Source organism: Cuculus canorus, chromosome 4, assembly GCF_017976375.1.
Source record: "Cuculus canorus isolate bCucCan1 chromosome 4, bCucCan1.pri, whole genome shotgun sequence".
Lineage (NCBI taxonomy): Eukaryota > Metazoa > Chordata > Aves > Cuculiformes > Cuculidae > Cuculus > Cuculus canorus.
The window spans coordinates 45,805,653-45,831,505 of NC_071404.1; the positions used below are offsets into that span (position 1 = coordinate 45,805,653).

At 38.4% G+C, this 25,853-nt stretch overlaps 1 protein-coding gene across 2 annotated transcripts; it reads left to right on the plus strand.

Moving 5' to 3' along the window:
- The first annotated feature begins 1,443 nt into the window (after positions 1 to 1,443).
- On the plus strand, positions 1,444 to 23,928 carry MAP9 (microtubule associated protein 9). Of its 2 annotated transcripts, XM_054066354.1 has the most exons (11): positions 1,444 to 1,563; positions 3,203 to 3,299; positions 4,559 to 4,987; positions 8,222 to 8,388; positions 9,306 to 9,361; positions 9,613 to 9,778; positions 10,916 to 11,005; positions 11,659 to 11,820; positions 12,259 to 12,404; positions 13,914 to 14,046; positions 19,959 to 23,928. In XM_054066354.1, the coding sequence occupies exons 1-11, from the start codon at positions 1,537 to 1,539 to the stop codon at positions 20,067 to 20,069; spliced, it is 1,584 nt and encodes a 527-aa protein (XP_053922329.1). In that variant the 5' UTR covers positions 1,444 to 1,536; the 3' UTR covers positions 20,070 to 23,928. The 2 variants fall into 2 exon arrangements, with proteins under 2 accessions (XP_053922329.1, XP_053922330.1); XM_054066355.1 differs by lacking the exon at positions 11,659 to 11,820.
- Positions 23,929 to 25,853: the final 1,925 nt, after the last annotated feature.

Genomic DNA, 25,853 nt, shown 5'->3' on the forward strand with positions numbered 1-25,853 from the left:
CCCTCTTAGACTCCTAAGGCTCCTCTTCAAGGTTGCTTCTGGTCCTAGTCCCTGTTATCTGGCTTAATTAGATACAGTCACATTCTTTTCACATTCTTTCTAACCACAACCTTACTACAAGTCCTTACTTAAGTGTAAGTATACAGGCACAGGGTAGCTAAAAGTTATTATTCAATCAAATCCTACCTTTCAGTTCTAAAATCACAAAATCTATATAGAATTATTCAAACATATAATAGGTTAGCAACTTATAACAAATCAAGGACCAAGTTCAAGGTCCTCCACCTGGGTGGGGGCAATCCCTGGTTTCAATACAGGATGGGGGTTGATGTGATTGAGAGCTGCCCTGCACAGAAAAACTTCAGAGTGCTGGTTGATGAGAAGCTCGACATGAGCTGGCAATGTGCTCTCACAGCCCAGAAGGTCAACTGTGTCCTGGGCTGCATCAAAAGAAGCGTGGCCAGCCGGGCGAGGGGGGTGATTTTGCCCCTCTGTTTTGCTATTGTGAGACCCCACTGGAGCATTGTGTCCAGTTCTGGAATCCCCAACATAAGAAGGATATGGAACAAGTAACAACCGATATGATGAAAGGGAATGGCCTCAAATTGCACCAGGGAAGGTTTAGCCTGGATATTAGGCAAAAAACTCTTGCCAAGGCACTGGCTGTTAGCCACTGCTGGTCTTTTGGCCAGAGGGAGCAGCTTCTGATGCCCACACAGAAGGAAACTCGGGTTTCAATCTGACAGCAAACCATTCAGGTTGCGTCTTCATCATACAAGGGAGGGGATTCTGCCCCTCTGCTCCTCTCTTGTGAGACCTCATCTGGAGTATTGTGTCCAGTTCTGGAATCCTCAACATAAGAAGGAGATGGAGCTGTTGGAACGGGTCCAGAGGAGGGTTACAAGGATGATCAGAGGGCTGGAGCACGTTCCATACGAGGACAGGCTGAGAGAGTTGGGGTTGTTCAGCCTGCAGAAGGCTCCAAGGAGACTTTACAGGGACCTTTCAGTAACTGAAGGGGCTGCAAGAAAACTGGGGAGGGACTTTTTACAGAGGCTTGTGGTGACAGGATGAGGGGGGATGGCTTTAAATTGAAGAGAGACAGATTTAGACTAGACATATGGAAGAATTTCTTCACGATGACGGTGGTGAGGCTCTGGCACAGGTTGCCCAGGGAAGCTGCGGCTGCCCCATCCCTGGAGGTGTTTAAGGCCAGGTTGGATGGGGCCTTGGGCAGCCTGATCCAGTGGGAGGTGTCCCTGCCCATGGCAAGGGGGTTGGAACTGGATGATCTTTAAGGTCCCTTTCAACCCAAACTATTCTATGACTCTACAACCCTATGACGCTACGAGTCCCCCATCCAGCTCCGAGGCCCACCCGCGCTTCCCCGAACTCCGCGCGCTCAGCCCGAGGGCGGGGTTCGCCCCTCCCGCGCCGCGCGCGCAGGCGGAGCCCGATCCTTCCCTCGGTGCCGCGCGGCGCCGTTGCCAGGCGACGGGCGGGCCCGGGGCGGTGGCGCTGGGCGAGGGCGGCCTCATGTCGGCGAAAGGGGCCTCCCGGCAGGTGAGCGGGGTAGAGGGGGGGTCTGCGTTATTGTAGAGTCATAGAATGATAGAATCATGAAGTGGGTTGGGTTGGAAGGGAACTTAAAGATCATCCAGGTCCGACCCCCCAGCCATGGGCAGGGACACCTCCCACCAGACCAGGCTGCCCAAGACCCCATCCAACCTGGCCTTGAACACCTCCAGGGATGGGGCAGCCACAACTTCCCTGGGCAGCCTGTGCCAGTGCCTCATCACTGTCATAGTGAAGAAATTCCTCCTTATGCCTAGTCTAAATCTGCACCTCTCCAGTTTAAAGCTACTCCCCCTCATCATATCACCACAAGTCTCTGTAAAAAGTCCCTCCCCGGTTTTCTTGTAGCCCCTTCAGTTACTGGAAGGTCCCTGTAAAGTCTCCTTGGAGCCTTCTGCAGGCTGAACAACCCCAACTCTCTCAGCCTGTCCTCGTATGGAACGTGCTCCAGCCCTCTGATCATCCTTGTAACCCTCCTCTGGACCTGTTCCAACAGCTCCATCTCCTTATGTTGAGGATTCCAGAACTGGACACAATACTCTAGATGAGGTCTCACAGGACAGGAACAGAGGGTCAGAATCACCTCCCTTGTATGACAAAGACAGTACATACAACCTGAATGGTTTGCTGTCAGATTGAAACATGGGTTTCCTTCTGTGTGGGCACCAGAAGCCGTTTCCCTGCCGTGACCTGGGAAACAGTGTGAGCAGCCTAATTTCCCTCTTCCTGATGGTCCTACAAAAATGGCTCTGGCCAAAGGACCAGCATTGGCCAACAGGCAGTGCCTTGGCAGGAGGGTTTTTTTCACAATATCCAGGCTAAACCTTCCCTGGCACAACTTGAGACCATTCCGTCTCATCATATCACTTGTTATTTGGGAAAACAGACCAGCACCCGACTTGCTACAAACTCAGGTCAGAGGGTGATAAGTTCTCCCCTCAGCCTCTGTTCTTCAAACAAAACAACCCTATTTCCCTCAGCCTCCCCTCACAGAGACCCACGTCTGACAACCTGCTCAAGCCTTCAGGGGTTTGTGGCTTGCGGTCTTCCAATCTAGAGAAATGACTGCATTCCATAATGTATTTTTAACCTATAAGTAAGGCCAGTTGCTTTCAGAACCCATGGAAACGTGGTGTGTCCGTGTTGTCCAGAATATCAGTGGTGGCTTACATGATGTTCTGACATCATTTTGGACCTGCCACCTGCCTCAGGTTCTTGTTCTGCAGCACTTGGTGAAGAGAACATCCCTGCTCACCATCTCTGTCAGATCTGCCTGTACAGACCTTTTTGTTGTGCTTTTGCTGATCAAAACATACAAAAGGGGAAAAATGTGATGATACAATGTCATTGTTGCCAAAAATGGAAGAGGATCCTGTAAGACGTGTATTTTATGAAAAACAAATAGAAATTAATACATCGAGAGTTTTTTATAACACAGAAAAGTTGAGGGAATGATGATAAGAGTGAAAACAATGTATTTTACTTATTCTTCATAGTCATTTTCAGTTAAACAGGTAAATTTCCTGCTTAGTTTTACTTATATATGTGTAGTAGGGGGAATTAGTGCTGAACTTGAAGAAGCAAATCTTCCCTTCTATGTAAAAGTTAATTTGCTAAACCCTTTCAGGATGAGCTACAACGGGCAATTTCTGCTCACACTGTAAGAAATCAGACAGTTGAGTACTCAGATGACTTTGAGAGTGACGAAGATAGCATATTAAATGGTAAGACAAATATTTCTTGGTGTTCTTCCCTTTCTTAACTCATTACTAGATCACAGAGAATCTTTGTGAGATTTCATATGTTAACAGCTTATGAAGTTATCATATTTCAACAACTTATGAATTGCTTAGTTCTCTTCTTCCAAGTTAGGAGTAGAATTCCCAGTGAAATCAGTGGTGGTGCCAACGAGGCACAGCCCATGCTGTCTCCTAGAGTTGTGGTGCGCACCGTTACTTCGTAGCCATGTTTTTTACCGTATACCTGGATGAGATGGTAGCACACAGTACTGTGGGTGACACTGGACATGGGCAGAGAGAAAGCCGTGGTCTTGTGTTACCGTTTTCCCAGTCAGGACAGTCAGCAAGTAAGGGCTTTGGGACACGCTGGAGAGCATGCTGGCCTGGCAGTCCACACAAAGGACTAATAGGTTTAATCTGGTGGTCTTTCTTGGGCCAAGATGCATTTGGTGTTAGTAATGTTTATGTTTATTCTAACAAGATTGGCCAAATGTCTCTTCTTCCTCCTGATACGGTGCTGCATGTTAAGCGAAATATGCATCTTAAATATCATAACGTATTTTTAAAAGGAATTCCTCTGTGTCTTGTTTTGCATTCACATCGAAATCATGTCTTAAAAGTTCGTGGGATAATTTCATTTCTCTTGACAATATTTATAAAAAAGCTCCTGCTGCGTTAAATATATCGTTCAACTATCACAACAGTTTTTTTGCTGTGCTCCTCAAGCATTTGAAATATGAAATAAAGTAAGTTAGAAATAACAGGCTACAAAAAGATAAAAAAAAAATTTGTGTTAAGTATTGAAATTGGAGCAGATATCTCCTTTGAGTATCTTCTAGTAGATTTCACATGGGACAGAAGTGAAGAGAATAGAGGAGGAGGATGGATTCTGGTAAACAAATGTGCCTAGCTTTATTGTTGTTTACTTGCTTTCACTTCTTATGGTGTTTGAGACGTGTTTTTAGAAACAATTTAAATTGCATGGCAGATAAGAATTAACCAGGGAACATTTGAAGGATTATCTTTGAATTGTGTCTGTAGAAACAGATGACAGGGAAGGAAGTAGGAGAAGGTTCTAGTTTGGTGGCTTTCTGGAGATCAGAGCTGCAGAAAGAGAAATGCTCAGAGACTTTAGTCAGGAAACTGTTATATGAAAAATACCTTTAAATTATAGAAGATACAGTTTCTGTGACCCATTTTTTTCCACTTGTCTCAAATGGAAGTTGATAATGTGCTATTTTCAGGGACTGGGGAAGAACTTAATGAAAGCAATTCAAATGCTGAAAGCACTAAGAAATCAGTTGCTGTTGAGAGTCCTTTCTCAGATGATGATGCTTCACAAAAAGCAGAAGATTTGGAAGATGAAGCTGCTGATGACTTGACTTTATCCTTTCATGAAAGGAAGCTTCAGCAAATAATGCTTTCAGAAAGTGAAAACGTACAGGACGACAGAAAAGATGGTGAAGAAGAATGTTTAGAAAATCAAAATGAGGATGATGACAGCAAAAATAATGAAGAGTGTTCAGCTGCTGAAGAAGTACTGTGTGATAATAGTGAAAGTGACCACCATAACGACTTGCCTATGCCTGAACTATGGAAAAAAAGCAACCAAGAGCAAAACAAACCAATACCAAAGCCACGGGTGCGCAAAACAAGAAATGCTTCAGTATCAGGTGAAAAGAATGTTGTTGCTCCTACTTGCTTAGCCAAATGACAGTATTTTAAAGTGTTGTAATTTGGGTTGTTTTCTGTGTTAAGTATCAGCTGCTTTATCTTGCAGCAGAAGAATATTCAATATTCTTCTGAAAATACATGTGTAGATAACCTCCAGCATCTAGGGGGTAAACTGTGTAGGCCAAGTGGCAGGAGGATCCTATTTATCTTTTCCCTTCAGGAGATGAAAAAAAAATGTTGTTTGGGTGCTTAAAGTCCAGCACTCTATCAGTGCATATCCGTGGAAGGTGTGGGAGGGCTACAGATTTGCCTCCTCTATGTGTATAGCACAGAAAGCTATAATCACACAGTGTCCACAGCATCCCTGCAACCTTAATGAGGCACCTGTCCTCTGTGACCAGGGAGGTTGGACCACAGTGTTCACAAATACAATGCTGAAGCCATAATGCTGAGACATCATGATGCTGTAATGTAATAGAATGTCAGAAAATGAGCTATGCCAAAACATATATGAGTGGTAGATTTCTCATCATCACAAAGTTCAAACTTTGAACGATTTCTTACTTTGAACATACTGAGCCACTTTGGATGAAGAGGCAAACACATAAAAAAGAACTTTAATGTTTCATTATAGGAAGATCTAATTCAATTTTAATATACAAAGCAGAACTTGGAATTGTGCTAATTGACTCTGTGTGCTTTTGCAAATTTCAAATGTCAAAAGACTTAATATTTTTTTATCTATTTTCTGCTATGAGAAGGATTTGTCATGTTTGATGTCAGGAGAAATTTATGGCTGGCCATTACCTGTGATGGAAAATAACTTTGAACTTCGTAGAGCATTAGTACTATCAGCTCCTTTTTTTTTTTCTCTCCACGTGATGGCACCAAAGTGCTAGGTATTGGAATGCACAAATGGGCACTCCAGATGCCTTCCTTTTTCCTGGCCAGTGTACCTGTGTAGGATTAGACTGGCAGAAAAAAAGTTGACATACTCCTTTTCTTCACATGAATCTAAGTAGTATGGTGGTACTAGCATATTGTCTTCAGCAATCCAGCATTGTAAACTCTCTTCTATTAGATAAGTTGGTCCCTGTCTAACAGCATAGGTGACTGTGCAAAGATTAATTGGCTTATTCAGTTCCTTTGATTTTTTTGGTGATTTACTGCATGGAAAAAGTGTCTGTGCGCTTGTGGAATATTGATGACCCTATGGGGGCCATTCAAGGAGTGGAAAGTAAGAGATTAAAAGTTTGAGAAATCAGTTTTTGTACTTTGACTTGTGTCATGTGTATGCATCATTGTCTAAGCATCTTTTAGACTTAAATAATTTTAATTTTATTTCCTCTTATGCAATCAGTATGACCAGGGTAAATCTTTCATTTCATCCTGCACATTTTTTGCAAAGTATAATACAAACTAAGTAGCACTTTTCTGGTTTTTTTTTGGATATGTGAATCCTAACAGTTCTTAAGGGATATGCAGACCCTTTAAGAAATATCAAACCATTGGAAGAAATTGTTAGACACCTTTTTTTAATTTGCTAAGGAAATCATGCAAGGGGGTAATTTGCTGTGTGCAGTACTGTAACAGGTAGGTAACATAAACTGTCTGATGCAGCAAGAAGAATGCTGACTCTGTGGCCTATGTAATGTCTATATGCTGTCATATGAGATGAAAGATAGGACTTGGCTTGAATTTAGTGTAGAAAGGCAAATAAAAATTGAAAACTCAGGCAATGTTCTGAGTTGTAAATGACAAATATGCTTAGAACTGTGTTTCGTTTCAGTTCTTTTTGATATTCTGCTGATTCCATGGATTAGGAAATGTGTTTGGTATAGCTTGGTGGGTTTTAGCATGATTAATGAAACAAAGTTTGTGTGGAGAAAAGAATGTGAGCAGCAGTGTGCTGGAATGGGTAGATTCTCCAAGTGCAGGGGCAGCATAAGAGGAAGAGACTAATAAAGGTGGTGGTGTTGGGACAAAGGAAGACATAGAAACAATAAAAATATGGAGTCTTCAACAAAAGTGAAGTAAAAAAAATTGAAAAAGGTTGTTTAAATATGACAATGAAGGGGGCAGGTGTAAGATTTCCAAGAAAACTGATCAAACTTTTATAGTTTGAACTGTCAAGAAAGAAACTTAAGGATTTCACATGGCATTTCTGAGATAAGCATGGGAAGGCTTGCGTTTTGTATCCATTTTGCAAACAGGCCAGAGTGACTTGCAGGTGAAGTTCTGTGAAGTTCACAGTGCAAAATGCTCTCAGCCAGTAGTGAATGTGCTGTTGCCAGTGCCTTGTGCAGTAGGTGCTGCCACTTAATTACAGTTGTACAGTTTCTCATGCCTATGGTTTATGTACAGTTGTATTGTCATAAGTGTGAAGTGAAAGTTTACGTATCAACAGAGGAGAGAAAATGGTTTATATAAATTCAGAATTCTTGTCAGCTTGAACTTACCTTCATCACTGTAGATCTGAGTTAATTTTCTTAGATTGTCAGCTCTGATATTCCTTTCTTCTGCTCATTTGGAGTTAATTTCTCATCCACAAGTTGTTTTTTTAATGCTTCCATGAGAAAATTATGGAAGACTGTAATTTGGAATTTACTATGGCCTTTTTTGTTTTGTATCTGAATTGATTTACAGGTTTAGATCTGTGCATTAATGCAGTTCTGATCTGATAAAAGTGTTGTTTAAGTAATATTAATAAAAATGTTTCACTAACGGCAGTGTCACTGCTTAGGTGTACATTTAAGTTTAAATCCCTACTGCAGAATCTTTCTGTTATTTTCTTATGTCTCACACCCATGAAAAACACAATGAAAGTAGTTTTTGTTACTCAAATTATTGTACAGACTTCATTAGTAGTTTGATAGCTGTCAGAAAAACTCTTGCTATGATTACAATGGCTCTGGCTTTTGATTTCTGCGCTAGAGCCATGTTTGGGTGTAATATGGGAAGGTTCGCCTTTGTCACACCCTCACATTCTGTAGCACTTATTAAAACTTCAGTTGCTACTCCAGTTTTACATTTAAATAAAATGCAAGTGAATAATCTTCTTATTAGGTCATATAGTACTTAGAAGGAAGTCTGCAGAAAATACAGTACATTTTATTAAATTTAGTAATATGTTTCATAAACAGATGGTTTTAGTACAGAAATAACAATACTCAGAAAAAATAAAATTCTTGTTGATGTGTCCTCTCAATCTTTTTTTCTCCTGTTCTATCAAGGTCAGAAGAAGATTAGCACCAGTGACTTGAAACTGGAGGACAATGGTAGAAAATCCCCTTCTGTGATTGAAGTAATGATGGCTACAGTATATGAGAAAACAACGAAATTAGAGAAGTCAACAGATGACAGTTCAAATGAAACAGTGGGCATAGCGGAAGGCCAAATAGTAAGTGATACAATACAGGAGGTATCTGTCAATGATCATTCTGAGCATGAAAATGCAAAGAACAATTCAAAGAAATATTTCAAGGTATTATTCATGTGTGGTTTTACCATTCTTTACAACAATGTCATAGAAGTACAGTGAAAATTTCTGTGAACTTGCTGTTGGTACCTTAAATGTATAGAACTCTGTAAAGCTTGCAGTTTATCTCTGGCTTCTAGAGCTGAGGCTTATACAAATTCTATGTGGTTTTATGGAAGTTATAGGGAATACCTTCTGCATAATAATTTAAACTGGATAAAGGTATTGAAAGGTGCATTTTCCAATTCTTAAGGATGTATCCTCATTGGAGTGAAAATGACAGATCTCTATTGTAAGGTTAGCTGAATAAACAGTGTAGGTTGGCGGAAGATTGAATCCATGGTATGACTGAATAAGATCCAAAGCATTTTATGTTTTATCATAAGAAAGAAAATACATATGTGTGTGTGTATATATATCCAAAATCGTTAAAGCTAAATATTAAAAACAGTTAAAAGAGTGTTGATATAATAGCAGGTAAACCCACTGCCCCTTCCTTTGTATTTCTAAACTATAGACTGTGTGTTTACATAATACGAAGAAATGTTTCTAGGTCCCACTTCAAAAAGATAAAGGCATTCTGAAAGTTTACTTCTTTGTTTCGTTAGGGTTTTTTTCACTTTCTCACCCTGCACTGTGCAATTTCTATGTTAGAGTGGCTTTCTTGCATATCTTTCTCACATCATAGAATCATAAAGTAGCTCAAGTTGGAAGGACTCTATAAGGATCATCAAGCCCAATTCCCAGCATCCTTGTGGGCTTGTTAAAAATGTTTCATGCTGATCTACTTCTGTTGTTTGAGAGACCTTGTAATTTTACTTTTGTTCTTTGTGTCTTAGAAACCAAGTGAAATGAAAGAGAAAGTTCTACAAAACGGCAAAGTTTCATCTGACAGGTAAGAGAAAGACACCATGTATGCCAGTCTGCATAGTGTTAGATGCATGCAAGTGCCCTGACAATGCTGACACTGCTGACAACCTCTGACCATATATGGAAAACAATTTAGTCAGTGTGTCATATTATTATAATGATAATAATATAACCTCCTTGCTTACAGTAAACACTGTAAGAAGAAGAACTCTACTTGGTATCAGCTACAATAAATGGAAAGATCATTGATGTGTGTATGTCTTGGTATTTTTATAGTTATCTGTCTTCTGTGCACTTAAAGAAAAAGAAAAAAGCTGTTCCATCAGCTAAAGCTGTTTCATCTCAGTATCTGGGAACATTAAAGGTGTTGGAGGATAAACACGAGCAGAAGAACAGTACACAGTCTGACAAAGCAGATAGTTTACGAGCAGCTGTTTTCCAGGTAGGTGTTAAGAATAGCAAATAAAAAATTAAGAGAACAACCAACAAATGAAGCTCTGCCTGTAAAGGTCCTTTTATAGGAGTCAACACTTCTTATTTTCTTAAGGTCAGTATTTCTGGGTATATTCCTTACATATGCTTACAGGTGTAATAATCCTTTTGTTCTGTTGGCTATGATTTTTCCTCGAATTATGAGCTAAAAAGCTGAGTGAGAGGGATGTACTTCGGTTCATAATTTATTGTGTCAGGCTATTTTAAGGCACGTATAATGTTTTTCTTTATTTTTAATTCTTCCTTAACATAAGTGTATATATATCTTAAAGTTTCTTTCCCTGATACATTCTATTAAGTTGGCATTCAGAAAAAGTGAAAATCAGTCTTATTATTGTGTCCAGAAGGACAATCGATAATCTGCGCGGATTTTGTGTAGAATTTCATAACAATTAGTTTGTGGGTTCCAGCAGATTTTTGCTATTAAATCTGTGGGAGAAAAACTTTCATTAACAGATGCTATTCATATTGGTATCTGTTTTTAATACTTCTTATGGTTCTAGAACAAAATTTAGAACCTCAAATCCATATTTATATTGTCTCCATAATTTTTGAAGGTAAAGTAGGCTTCATTTAGGATATTTGTACCTCTAAGCAGCATACAAAATACATAGTTAAATCTTGAAAATTTAAACCTCATCCTGCAAATGTCTCAGAACGCTTTATGGATGCCTAAAGTCTCACTCTTAGAAGCTGGATTTTATTCTCTTTAATTATAGGTATTTGCAAGAGAGACAATAAATGTAATCAAGTGATAAGAATCTTTGTTCCATTCTTCTTTTTCTTTTTTTTAATGCTTACATTTTTAAGTCGTTATTTTAAGATTTTTTTTAATTATCTTTAAGCTTTTCCATATTTTGTAGCAATTATTCTAGAACCTTAGACTTTTTTTGATCACAATATTTGTGTGATCACAGTGTAGTCTTCCACATTGGATAGTTATTTAAGTAGCATGTGGAAGAAGTAAGAGTAATTTTAGTGGTCATTCTGTTGCTCTAGTAATATTTGGTTGTTTTAGCAGAAATTTTTTTTACTTATACCTTAAAAAGACTTTACAAGTATAAAAGTCTTCTAATGTTTCGTACAGAATTGGCTGGAAAAGAAAAGGGCATTTCTACTGGAACTAAAGAGAGCTGAAAAGAAGAAAGCTGAATATCTGAGGGACGATACTGAAAAGGTTTGTTTATGTTCTTGTTTAAAAAGAAGTCGACGAACTGTAATTCTTTGAAGTATGCTTACCTGTGCTTTCTGACTAATTATATCGTTCTGCTACACAAAGATGTCTGTTTTCTCTAAAGCGCACAAGGTGAGTTGAAATAGTGAATTACATGTCCCACTTGTGTTTTTGCTGTAAAGGGAGTGTGATGCTTCCCTACACATTTACATAGGGTATGTTAAAAGTGTGCTTCTTAGATTAGTTTTCAGGTTTGTTTACAAAGACCTTGGGATGCTCAGCCCTTCAGGTGTTAAGTTTTCATTTGTCATCTGTTAGAAAATGAGTTTGCTCCTTATTTCGAGAGATGCATATCTACAGAGGACTGTATTTTGAATAGCACCATTTAGATTTGGCTTTTAAGTATTTAACAAGTTTCACTTTTAAGAATTTCACATGTATTTCATATTCTTCTGTACATATTTTACAGGAGTAGTTTGTTTCATTTGATTAAGTTAAATTTAAAATGAGCACAGGAAAAAATGCTCTGTATAATTCAAATTTAATTCTGAGTACTCCATCTAATCCTGCCTTTGACAATGGGTTTTAATCATACTATTTGAATTATAGTTTTACATTTAAGTGCTTTTAAATGTAGACTGTTATTTTCAATCTAGAAAGAAGCTGTTAAAAGAGAGGAAGCAATTGCATCTTTTGAAGCCTGGAAAAAAAATAAAAGAATAGAAGCAAAGAAATTAAGTGAGAAAAAGAAGCTTGAGGAACTTAAAAAAAAGGAAGCAGCACAACAGAGTGAAGAGAAAACAAAAGCAGCACAGAAGGTGACGTGAATGTGTTTCAGATACAGTTCAGGAGATCGTTAAGAATAATTTTGATTAATCTAGCAACAGGTGGAAATTAACTAGATTCTAAAATGTAAAAGTGGTTAACTTTTGAAGAAAGCTCATATTAGATTCTGTTCTGTAGGAAGTGTGTAATGTTTCAATTTGTACACAAACAGGCATTTTTCCATATTCAGATTCTATTAACTGAATGTAACATAAACTCCTTATAAATACATTGGCAATGAACTAGTACTTACTAGGAAAAATTTATTCTTTTTAGGTATAGTGATATCCACTTCTGAATGATGCTACAAACAAATATTCCAAAACTGCAGTGTGTAGAAATTACAAAAGATAATAATACAGAATAAGCAGGTGGAGTATTGACAGAAGGGCGAGGGTTGTGATTTCTAATGAATCTGTGGCTTTCTTTAGGCATTTGAAAAATGGAAAGAAAGAAAAATTGAATATTTAAGAGAGCAAAGAAAAAAGGAAAAAGAGTCTGAAAAAGTCAAGAAGAAGAAAGAAGAGGAACTGGCTGCAGAGAGAAAGAGAGACAGCATGTCAGCAGTTGAAAAATGGTACTACTCCACTAGGTTTTGGAATATCATAGTTTCCCAAATCTTTGGTTATAAATGCAATAGGTATTCTGTGAGTGCTTGATGTGCTTTTAATTGGGAAGCAATGGCATTCTTGGGATCAGGGTCTTCAGTCCCATTGGAGAACAAATATGACAATAAGAACAAACTGAACAACTTCTTTCAGTTTAGTAACTTAAGTGCTTTCCTCTCCAGAAGAATGCTAAGCCCAGGCAGAGGTACTGCAAATGAGAAGATTCATTGAGTAGTGTATCTTATGTGATTAGTCTCATTCTTTATTACTAAGCCATAGGAAGGAAGATAAATCTTTATCTTAAAGTTTGGTGGAATATAAAGTATGACTGTAGATTTTGCACCTGGGAGACAGCAACCCTGGCTGTGCATACACACTGGGGAGTGAAAACTGGAGAGTAGCCCTGCAGAAAGTCATCTGGGGGTTCTAGTTGAACACAAGCCAACAGTGTGCCCTGGCAGACAGGACAGCCAACCGTGTCCTGGAGTGCATCAAGCACAGCATTGCTAGCTGGTCAAAGGAGATAATTGTCCCGCTCTACTCTGCCCTGGTGCAGCCCTACCTTGAGTACTGTGTGCAGTATTGGGTACCACAGTATATAAAGGATATCAAGCTACTGGAGGTTGTCCAGAGGAGGGCCACAAAGTTGGTGGGAGGTTTAGAGGGGAAGCCATATGAGGAATGGCTAAAGTCACTTGATCTGCTCAGTCTGGAGAAGAGTAGACCGAGATCTCATCACGGCCTACAGCTTCCTCACAAGGGAAGGTGGAGGAACAGGCACTGATCTCTCTTCTCTGGTGACCAATGATAGGACCTGAGGGAGTGGCAGGAAAATGTGCTAGGGAAGGTTTAGGTTGGATATTAGGAAAAGATTATTTCTTCACAGAGGGTGGTGGAGCACTGGAAGAGGCTCCCTCGGGAAGCAGTCAGGGAAGCAGTCATGGCACCAAGCCTGGCAATGTTCAAGAAGCATTTGGACTATTGCCCTCAGGCTCATGGTGTGAATTTTGGAGCTGTCCTATGCAAGGACAGGAGTTGGACCCAGTGATCCTTATGGGTCCCTTCCAGCAGAGAGCATTCTATAATTTTATGATTCTATGGTTCTAGATGTATTCAGAAGCAAATGAGATGTGTCTGGTTTGTTAGTTTTACAAGTGAAGAGTTTTCACAGACCGTGTGCAACTTACTATTACCCACAGTAGTTTTGAATCTGTATTTTTGAATCTGAATTTTTTGTATGATACCAAATAAAGGGGAAAGGAGTACAGGACAGGTGGTGTCATAAAAGATAGAACAGTAGGTTCATTTATGCCTTGGTGATAGAATATATAAAGATGGACTTTGAAGATTTTAAGTGTATTTTCTTGATCTTTAATTAAATGTGTAAAATATCTCTTTTGACTCCATTTAGTTTGTCACAGATGCAGCATTTAGTCTGTTACATTATAATTTCTTGTTCTACCCTCTCACTTATACAGGAATGAAAAAAAGGAAGAATATATAAAACAGAAGAAAGCAGAAAAAATCCTGGAGAGAAGAAAGCAAGAAATACAGCAGTCAAAGATGGAAGAAAGAAATAAAAAGGCTACAGAGGAATATGGAAGATGGCTGGTATTTTTTTTTTCACTTGGCAAAACCCCAAAATGATTAATTTAGTAGTAATGAGTGTGAACATTTTTGTATTGCAATACTAATGTTTTTTCATGCTGTGGTGAGATAGGCCAGATGATGGCAGCATTACATAGCTAGTCCCCTTCTTGAGTAAAATGATAAAGCTTGGTAAAATATACATGGGAAATATATTCTCCCTACCTATTGGTCATAGAGTTTTGAATTTCATAGTTAGTCTTCATTTTTGACATTTCATGTCAAAAGCAACCATCTCTGAAGTGCCAACTCACCTCAGCACAAAACCGCAAAGTGAAAAATGCCGCAAAGTGAAGCAGCATCACCAGTTGCAATAGTGAGTGTGTATATATTCAAGGAAGCATTTAAAATGGAGACCTGTATACCTTAAAATTCGTAAAAGCACTTGTAATGAGGTTGGAGAGTATTTCCATTTACTAGTAAGGGTAGAACTCTGATGCTCCTAATTATATTTTTCCTATGACAGTGTACTTCTGTAACATTTCTTAAGCAGTAAACTAATCTAGTCCCAGCAATAAGGCAGGGTTTTTTTCCTGGATAGAGAAAGACAAATGAGAAGAGAAATCACTAATATTCTTAGCATATATTCTTTTCTCAAAGATGTATGACTTGCTAGTTAAAGAAAAACTTGTGGTTTTCACCCTCATCCTGTGAAAACATTCGTCATACTGACTTTCAAGGTTTTCTTTGAGAGTATTTCTTCTGTGGTGTCTCTTCCTTCTGATTTCTGGCATGCATCCTGTATACGCAGTCTCCGTTGCCATTTGTAAGAACAGGACCTTGCAACTCAGCTGGCATAAGGTCCTTACAGGGATTAATTTGTACTGTCAGTAGCTTAAAAAAGTGTTTTATGTAGTCTTGAGTGGGCTTTATGTTTTTTTGGGGAGGGTGGAGTGTAGGGCAGGGATAGATGAGAACTGAGGCAGGCAAATGTACAGGTGGGGAACAGACTTTTAAAGGAGCGTCATCCTTTTCTTGGCAAACTTGGAAATATGCAGTTATATAAAACGTCAAGAGCCTGCATGTTTTTCCTTCTCTCTGTTTTCAAACCATTTTAGTCTTAGGTTCAAATCTTTTAAGATCTTATTTGATCTGTTCCCCTGTTGGAATACCTCTGATTACTGTAATCATTGGTAAGGAGTGTTTTCTCTGGTCCCTTTTGTCACGCGATTTCCAGCTCAGTTTTGTTTAATGATTGATGTCCAGTCTTAGATTATTTCTTGCTTAGTCAATATTGCTGATTTCCAAGAAAGGAAGCACTAGGCTTTGAGTAGTAGCTAACTCTCTGGCCCGATATCCCGATATGCTCTGCTAACTGAGACTATCCTCAATTAGCATAGTTGTACCAAAGCATGAATGTTACCTCTCATAGTACGTTTGTCTTGCTTGGTGTCTTGGACTCTGTATGAAAGTTAAAAAATAATCTCTTTTGAGGGGAATAAAATACGCTGCCTAGCACAGGCTCCCCTGTTCAAACTGTGTATAAATTCCTATGGTCATCACTTCACTTCAGTGGGATTATTAATATAAAATTTAGTAGTTGGAGGAATTACCAGATCTAAATGGATGTACGTGTGCCTACACGAGAGGACCAATTCGAAAAACGAGCAGATTTTGGAGGATGTGATACCTGAATTGGTCGGCAGAGGTACCTCTAAAGTGATCTCATTTTCAGTGTCTATGTGCAAGTGTTGACTGATGCATCCATGCCCAGTCTTCACATTTTTACTTTTAGAAATTGTGCTGTTTTTTGCAGCTAATGCACCTTTGTTTGCAAAAGCATATCAGGAAACGGTTCTGTCATTGTTTGGCCAGAATATTATCTCACTTTGTAAAGTAATAGAGAAAACACACACCTTCAGTAAACAACTGCAGTAGAGAAATGCCAGCAAAGTTGTTAATGTATTGTCAAGAGAACCAAGATGATGTCTGCCTACAGGTGGATAAACAGGCATTGAATCTGAGAGGGCAGAATTGTATAAGCCTTTGAAGTCTATTATTTCAGAGAAGAGGATTTTTGTTTGAAGGGAAATAAAATAGCAATAATATAATGGGAGGTATTTTAATATGTTTTCATTAGCATTTAATAGAAATAAATGTGTAAAATCATTCTTGGCTTTCCTGAAACAGATGTTGACTGGGTAAAACAGACAAAAATCTCCCTGTAGTTGTTCTAAAATGTAAGAGGTTTCTTCTTTTATGTTAATGGAAATTCTGTTACTTACACTTTTAGAGGTCATTGTGGTAGTGTTTGAAAGTGTAAGTGCGTAGAGAAGATTACTTTTATAAGCATGAAAATAAATTCTTGAGAAGGGTTATTAACACTTGTAAAATACTAACATGAAAAGGATAATCTTGAGCTGAGATACTTCAGTATTGCTGAGGAGATTTAAGCTTCTGATTTTTGTGTTTCTTTCATAGTATTTGCCTCTTGCTACTCACCAAGTACTCTTCAAGCCAATGTAGATGTTTTGCTTGATAAATGATCATTTATTTCTTGATATATAATACCAGTGTCTTGCAGTTGTCATTGACAGGCACCTGTTTTGAGGAGTGGATCACAGAGTAGAGTCATGTAGAAAGTTTATTATAACAGATAGTTTAGTTTACATTATCTATGAGATAGTAGTCTTGATACCTCTTTTCTCCTGAGGAAAGCAAGTATCCTAGATGTGTTATGTTCTCCATTTTATGTGGTAAACATCCTAGTATGAGTTGATGAGAAGTAGGTTGCTCTCAAATAATTCTCAAAGATCAACATAGAATAATTAAATGCCCCAGAAGAAGTTTGAGATTTTACCATGAGGTTGACTATGCTCAACACCTATTTTTGGCATTCTAAAGCTGTTTAAAAACATCAGGAAATGGTGTACTGGATGAGTATAATGGATTTGTTACTTTTCTGAGTTAGAAACTGCTGACATGGGTTATTCATTGCATGTAGTTTAATAATTTTTCTATCGGAAAATCCTTACTATGTTGAAATTTTAATCTCCTTGCAACACATAAGAAATAAGGCTGTTGTTACTGCTCTTAAATGTTGTAAGGGTTCTGTGCTATCTAAATTTCAATTATTATGTGACAGTCACGCAGCTAAAGAATGTGATCTTCCCAGAATTTTGTAAGTGAAGAATATATTCATCTTAGTATGCTATCGAGCAGGAAACTTCCACAGAGAAATCAAGCCCTACAGTAGAGTTGATGTAGTGTATGAAAAGATACAGTTATTGATTTCATCTTTCTCTATTTCTGTTACTCTTCTCCTGTTAGTGCAAATAACATCTTGTTTATTATTTTAGAGAAGGTTTATATCAGTTGTGTCTCATGAGAATGTGGACTGTGGTTAGGACTAAAACATAAAAAGCTTTGTGTGTATTGAAGGCAGGGTAGAAGCCAGTAAGCTTTCATGTCAAATGTAGTTTTTTTACAAACCAGTTAAAATAACTCAAGATCCTTTCCCTGGCACTGCGATTCATTCATGTAAATTGGACCTTCAAACTCAAACATTCAATACTGAGACAGGGTTAAAAAATCCAAAGCAACTTTCATTCCCTTTGTGGGTGGGTGTATGCTTTAATTTGATTTGGGTTTTTCATGCATCAGTCTGTTGTGCAATATGTATTCAGTAAAGAGTGTTTTATAAACATAAAATATGCGCATTTCTTTATAACATGTGATTTCTCCAAACCTGCTAATACTTCTACTATAAGTCTTATTTTTAATAAGCTTTCAATTACCTGTCGTGTTTTGTCTTTGAATGTCAAATTCAAAGAGATTCAGATTCTCAGATTTGTAAAATATAAATACATTTTTGTAAAAATAAATTGGCTGGATATGTGCAAATACTCCAAAACAAGAACATGAATCATATATGTATTCTATTACAGAGCACATTCTTCCCGAGCTCGTCTGTACTGCTTGCACATATCTTGTCATCTTTGTTGAAAATATCGTTGATAATGCAGACTCCTTTTCCCTTACAGTACTAACCAGTTTCCTTTAAGAATTCCTGAAAAAATATATTGAACTTGTTCTAAAGACGCAAACCCACTAGTTGTATTCATCTGAGGAAGATCTCTATGGAAGGATGTGGAAGGCAGAAGTGTAGGATGACAGGGAAGAGTGAGGATCTTACAGTGCTACCAGCGCAGTTTTCTCAATTATTCCATATAATCCAGAGCAATACAGTTTGTATAGAGAGATATTTCTTATTATACTAACTTTGATGAACTTTCATTTCATTTGTTTTAGCAAAAGGGCATTACTTCTCCATGCAAACTTTGCCCTGCTTTTAATCACCTTTACTAGTAGCAACATGAAATAATTGTGTGTTTATTTAGCCAGACTAGACATTCCTAACTGAACTGGATCTTCAGATTTACATTAACAAAAACCTAAAGGGCACACATTAAAATCACATTGATAAGGTTGGTCTTTTGGTGCATGGAATGTCTTCTAAATTTTTATAGGGGTCACTTGTATAGCTAGCATTACTGCAGTTTCACTGCTGCATATGTGTAAAGTGAGAAAACTTCCAGTCAGGCTCCCTTTTTTTTTTTACAATCTTTCCAACCCTATTTACTGGTCTACTCTCTTAGCCATGGTTGCCTCACTATTTCTCTTCTCACTTATGGATAACAGGCAAACACTGCTAGACTCTTGGGAATTTGCAGGATATACAGTGTATCTCAGAGGGACAGGATCATGGGTTGTGCGAGAGTGCCAGTTATCTTATGGGTATCTTCAAGCAGTACTTCGACTGCAATGCAGTTCATACAAGTGAAAATATGAAACTTTGATGGTGCTTCTAAATATTGTCTGATAGGCTCCAAAAGAGGAAAGGACCAAAGTTGAACTTAGCACAATTGATTATGCTGAATGGCCTTTTATCCATTTGTCAAGTGGGCCACTATTTAAGTTATGCTCTGTTCCATAATGTCAACCTTGATTCCACTAAGAGACAGACTACTGTAAATCAGTAAGTGGTATGCTCAAGCATGCACCACAAACCTGCAAGTATGATACAAGGAAAATTTGCTCTTATACAGAACTCTCCAGTGTCCTAAGTTGGTAAAGGAGACACACCCTTAGGTACTGGTCTGCATGACGGTGAAATGGCAGTCTTCTTTGCAAAGAAGAATGCTGACATTAAATAGAACAGAATAATATAAAAATTTAAAAATAATTATAAATAATTGCAAAGTATTTTTGAATGATAGATCTCTTTACCATTATTTAATCAGGCACAAAAATAATATTGCAAGTATCTCACTTATGCTTCATAATCCTAGTTGCCCATTGCCTTTTTAAACGATAGAAAATATCATCAGAACTTTGTAGTATCTCTAATAGAAGTTAGATAGATATTTGTTTATAATTAAGTTGTTTAATTTCCAGGTGTTCTGATGCATGGCAAGTGTGAATTAATACGTACAGAAAGTTACAAAGATGAATCAATGTTCTGATATAATAAGAACAACATATTTATCATTGTGTTTTAAGTATCCTCTTAAAGAAAAGAAGCAATTAAGATCAGACTAATTATATACAAGACAAAAATAGTTTCTAATCCCCTAGGCCTTATGTTGGCTTTTTATTTAGATAGTGCACAAGGGCAGCCTATCAGACATCAAATGTGCAGCCTCTTGTGGTGTGTTGTGCAGTGTGTGTTACACAGTGTGTGTGTGACTGAATCCCTAAAAGGGATCTGTTAAGCTCCAAAAGGCAAATCTCCTTTGCATGTTAACTTTTAATTTTACACAAGAAATGTATAGCGAAGTAATTGTATCTTTTCTGTTGGTAGAGTTGGTATAAGGGGTTTTTCATTTGGGGTCTTTTTGACTGTTTGTTTTTTTGACATATCTTTTTATTTTCAGGAAAAGAAAGAGAGGAAAGAGCAGCTTGAGAAGAACCAAAAGAAGTTGCAGGCTGTCTGTGAGGGTGAAGCACCTTCTCCTTGGAGTCCACCTGGCAAAGTCACATATTGAAGAAATTGCTGAGCAGTCTATTGACTAATACTATTGAGAAAAGATGATCTGCAAAATTCTGACAAAGGATAGCCATTATTTCAATAACAGCTGTTTTTTCTGAATCCATAATAAGTGTTGCATCCTTTCTTTTTCGGTTTGTTTTCTCTTTGGAGTTTAAATAGATCAGTTGTCCCTTTCCATTGCTTTAGAAAATGTACTATTTTTTGTAAATCCACATTTAACTTTGTTTTGCTACATGCAGTGTTTCTTCATTCCTTTTTGGTGAAAGTGTATATTCAGGATACATAAGGCTGTACTCTGGCATTTTTTTTGCCCAAGAAGAAACAGAATGGTTACTTTTAGGTGGGTAGGCCACCATGCTGGGGAGTTAAGTCTGGAAGAAATGCTTTGTGAGGGAGAGGGTGGTGACAGGCAAGGAGATGCTTGATATCTTGCTGTGACAGAAAGAAGACAAAGGCTAAGTGGTATGGTAGAGGGATGTCATTTTTATGTATGAAGAGACAAGCTACAGAGAAGATAATGTAATTCTTAGGTTACATTATGAAATACAAAAATAGCTTTTAAATTAAAACTTCATCAAGCAGAAGCAGGATTTTGGCAGGCAAAAAAGTCAGCCATGTAGTGGCACAAAAGAATTAAAGTAGAATCCAAATAATGTAAAATGATCCAGGACTAAGACTGTAGCTGCTAATTCCATTTCAGGTTTTCATATACATTCCACAGATTTCCTGCTTCCTACAGGAAACAGCAGTTTTAGAGGCATGCTTTGCAGTTCACACAAAATCATACATAAAAAATACAAGGACAGAGCAGGTGCTCTCACTAGGCAACCTTAGACACTGAAAATTTTTTAACTTAATTTAAAGGCTTCTGTAGTTCTTTTTACATGATCAAATAAATCCTTCCCGAGTACGTTTTCATCATTGCTAATGAGGTACTTGCTGTAGTAAATTATTAAAATTTCTTCTGGGTTTTCTGTGGCTATTTGCCTTACTAGTTTGGAAACAATGTCAAGTCTACGTATCTTTAGAGATCCTCAAATCTCTTATTTGCCTACTGTCTAAATTCAAGCTGGTTTATATATTTGTATTTTCTTATTTGAATTTTTAATACACACTCCAGATCAGATTTACTGCTCAAGTGTGTATTCTTAAAAACAAAATCAAAATCCACAACACCAACCAAGAAGTAAAAAAAACCCCTTGTCTTTAAATTATGGATGTATTTTTTCAAATGAGAATCTTGCTCCTGTTTAGACTGACAGCCTCCTTGAAAAGTCAAAGAAGCCTTTGAAAAGCAGACTTGCCTTTTTCATTTGAGTCCTGTGCTGTTCATAAATCACTGAGACACTCTGTTTTTCATGTACCATGGAGGCATCTCCTCAGGAAAGAAAAAACGCAAGACTGGAACCAGATGAATTTCTTTAGTTTCCTGATGTTTCTTGCTTGTTTTTTCAAATTTTAGTGAGAGCCACTGAGGATTTAGAGGCATTTTGTTTGGCCGTAGCTGTCTATATTGCCAGAATTCTGTACAGATGAAATTTATCACTGTTAAATATGTAAAAGTGAAATCAGAAGATTATCTGTTCTATTTCATTGTTGAATATGATCTTGTTCATTATTATTACTATGAACCCTTTTTCTGTGAATTCCTAATTCAGAACTTTTGCAAAGTTCTATGACAATCAGAAGCAGATGCTAGAAAGCAAAAACTTAAAATATGTTTCTTAGAACTATAAGTGATGGTGTAGTTACCATTGTTAACCTGATTTCAAGTGTAGAGGAAGGCTTGTAAGATGTACAATATTTCTGTTGCATATGATCTATTGCATGTGATCTGTTGACAATGTCAAGAAGTATTTGCTAATCTTGGGACTAATGAGGTTTTATTAGTAGTTGTGCTGTATTTCTGTACAGCCAGATATCTGGCAGAGCAAATTTGATCTAGTGTGAGGAGCGGTTGCAAACTTTATATGGATTCTTCTAGGTGATGAAGTGTTTGTGTTGTAGAAATAGGTCTGAGTATACTGCCTGGTATTTTACACTGCATGTCTCAATTTACAATTGCCTTGCAGGAACTTTTTTCACGGTAATCCTGTTGTGTATTGGGAGTTTTTGAGGTCTCTGCTTGTCCCGTCTCTTCCTCAAAAGACAATTTTACTGGACTTGGGTTTTGTTCTTTGATTTGTTTCTAGCCTTCTGTCACGGGGCTGCTCAGTCAGAAACATTATGCTGGAACAATTTTTGTTCCACCAAAGGGTTTATAGGCAAGGGACTTCTGTTACACCCATCCTTTGATTATATGCAGTCTGCAGGTAATGCATACTTGATGTCTTCTAGTGCACCTTAATGACAACAGTGACATTTTTGTCCCTTCTGCGAGACTCAGTTTGTGCAAAGAGTCATCGCACAAATACTGAAATTCCAGATAGGGCTGGTTCATGCTAACCTCATTGTTTTTAATGTCAGTAGAGGAAGACATTGATCGAGAAAGTAAGGGAGCATGAGAGAGACTGTGGAGTGCTGGCTGGAGCTTTCAGAAGCACCCTGAGGCTTGCAGTCTCCTCTTGCAGAGCTCCTGGAGTCTGGCTGTGTCCTCAGGCCATATGTGGGTTTTCGTAGTCGTACCCATGCTGAGCTTCCTGCTCTGCAGTGTTGCAGTACAGAAGTTCCCAGTTAGGGGATCCTGGACATTAGTTTTTTTAGAGAGACACAGCAAATCCAGATTGTAACCTGGCTTAAACCAGGCTCTAGCAGAGATACTGCAGACAAGTGAATGCAGGGATTATATAAACTCTGGGTCTGGCTCTGGCTGTTTCCTCATGGCAAGTCAGGCATTTCTTCCAGCCGTAGTGGTATCACAATGACAGTATTAGCTTCCAATGCAAAAGCAGAATCCACTGCCCACAGAAATTTCCAAGAAGTTGAGAGGAGCAGTTTTGTTCAACAATCCAAGAGGTTGAGTAAAATTACACGTACCAGCAGGAGAGCAGAGTTAGAGCACAGACATAGTGCAACAGAGCTGCCAACTCAAAATTAACATACCAAAATTTTGTGGGGAAAAATAATGGAACTAATTCAAGTGCATTTAGACTGGAGCAGTGATGTACATCATCTGCCTGCTAGGCTTCCAGCATTTGGAGCCTTGAATTCAGGTTTCGTATGTCGAGAAATTACAGCTGTAATATCGTGGGAAAATTAAATATGTAGCAGACAGCAGAGTTTGCTGTGTGGCTGTCATGATCAGATCAGGAGAGTCTGAGGCAAAGGGTGTAGCCTGTGTGAAACAAATCATCTGGATCATTATTTTTGCAGTGCCCAGCCAAAGCAAGGGAGGCAGGTACCTGCACTGAGAAGTTTATAGTTGAGGGATGCAAATTAGAAGGATAGCAGAAGTAGTGGCAGAGCTAGAAAAGTGTTTGTCATGTGCCTGTACCTAAACTGGGTGCTGCATTTTTAAATGCTATGTGTTAGATGATTGGATAGAAAATTTTTGACAGAAGATTGAAGTGGGAAGGTGTTGGTGACATTTTCAGAGGAGTGATAATACATAAACTCACAACTTTTAAGTGATAAAGAGATGCTGAAGATCCATAGACCTGGAAAAACAGTTGCTACAACTGTGTGTTTAACTTTTATTGGAAAATTTTGGGAGCTTTGTCTAATTTTACATTGTAAAAACTCGGACATGTAACAGCATGATGGAAACATAGTAGGAAAAATAGAGTGGAGAAGTATGAACATTATGTGCATTTATAAAATGTTCATCTATCTGTCAATTCTGTTAATATATTTATTGGTAAATATTTATTGGAGGGGAAGTATTTTGGTATTTAATAAAGTATATTTTAGTATAACGTTTTCAATGTTTTCATCCGATCCTAGGATACAGATCTTTATCTAAAGCACGTAAACGAACTAGATGTTGTCCCTAAGCACAAGCTATTCATTCATCATTGTTAATATGTCAAATAGATGGTGAACTATATCCCACTGGAGTCAGAGCTTCTGGCACTACAGTTCTGCAGCTCGCTGACACTCAGATTTGCTTACTGCCACACCAATGCAAGTAAACAATTAAAAGAACATGGAGGCTTCCAAGTGATGACCTAGAAGATGATCAGTATCTCTTATTTTTTTCCACAGTATTCTATCAAGCATTAAGTTGTTGCATTGGTGCACTAAAGGGATAGGTTAATGACCCAATTAAACAAACTTTAATGAATTATGTGCTACATACAGACCTGCCAAAAAACAAAGCCTTGATCCACCAAGTACTGTCCAACCACAATGTGAGCACATGACAAAATGCTTCACCCATCTTTCTAAGGAACTCTCTCTCTGCAGAGGGAAATTTGTATAAATAAACTAAATGAGACAATAGGATTACATTAAAGGATGAATAATTTTCTGTCCCAATTCTCTCGTTCTAGATAAGAAAGATTGTGCGCTGTTCTCTATTATATCTTTTTCATATTTACAAAATACAAAGCCATAACACCTTACCTGATGCAATATATCATGGACTGCTACATTTCACATGGTTCGATTTGCATTGAAGTGAGTCATTAGAGTCTGACCAATAGGGATGAAATAGTTTGGGTTGTTAATGCTGATGGCAGCCTTGGCTGCAAGTCCAGAGCTGTGCTTGCTCAGGTAAGTTGATATCTCTGGAACTGGGGAGCCCAAAACTGAACATGTTGCTCCAGATGCACTCTCACACCCAGATACATTCTCACACATGCCAAACAGAGGGGAACAATCCCTTCCATCAACCCACTGAACACACTCTTGCTAATACAGCCCACAATGCCTCTGGCATTCTTCCCTCTTAGAGCCTATGCCTGACTTATGTTCTGCTTCTTATCCTCTGGTACTCCTCGGTCCTTTCCTGCAAAGTTGCTATCATTTTTGGTGCTCAGCCTGTACTGTCACACAGGGTTATTTCACCCTAGATGCAGAATTTCCTTTGCCTTTGTTAGGCTACATGTTTCCCATCAGTCCACTTCTCCAGCTTCCTCACAAACACCCTGCTTGATTCCATAGAGTTAGCTGTGTCCACTTAGCTGAAGTGCTTCCCTGAGGACAGACCTCATCATTAAAAAAAAATCCGAATGGCAAAAAGTGCCATCAAATGTCTCAGCCTTTTCCGTGCCCTATGTCACTAAGTTACCTACCGCCTACAGCAACAGGACCATGTTTTTCTGTTGCTGTCAATATACATACAGAAGCTGCACTTATTGTCCTTCAGATCCCATGAGGGCTTTACCACCTGCTGAGCTTTGGCTTTACTAGATCCTTCCACGCTCACTCAAGTAATGTCTTGATATTCCTCCTGGGTGGTAAGTACACTCTATCACTAGCTGTCTGAACTCAAGCAGGAGAGCCCTGTTTGTGCCCACCACACTTGCTTGGCTACCCACATATCGGAATGGGCTAACCAACCCTCCTGGGTCCCTTTGCTCCTCAGGGCAATCCCCTATGACATCCTGCTAAATAGATCCCTGAACAAGGTACCACCTTCTCTCCTGAAGGCCATGGCTGTGGTTCTACTATTTATCTCACTTGCTTCTTACAGAACTGCAAGCTTCAATCCCTCAGCATCATGGTATCCAACTGGATATCAGCTTTTACAACTAAGATTAGTTCATATCTGTAGCCATGCAATAACAAAGCTCAAGTTCCAAGCGCCTCTTAGGTCAACACCGCTTCCACCTTCGGATTTCTATTGGACTGTTGGCATTTAAAAAACAGTTTCTAAAATTTTATATAACATTTACTG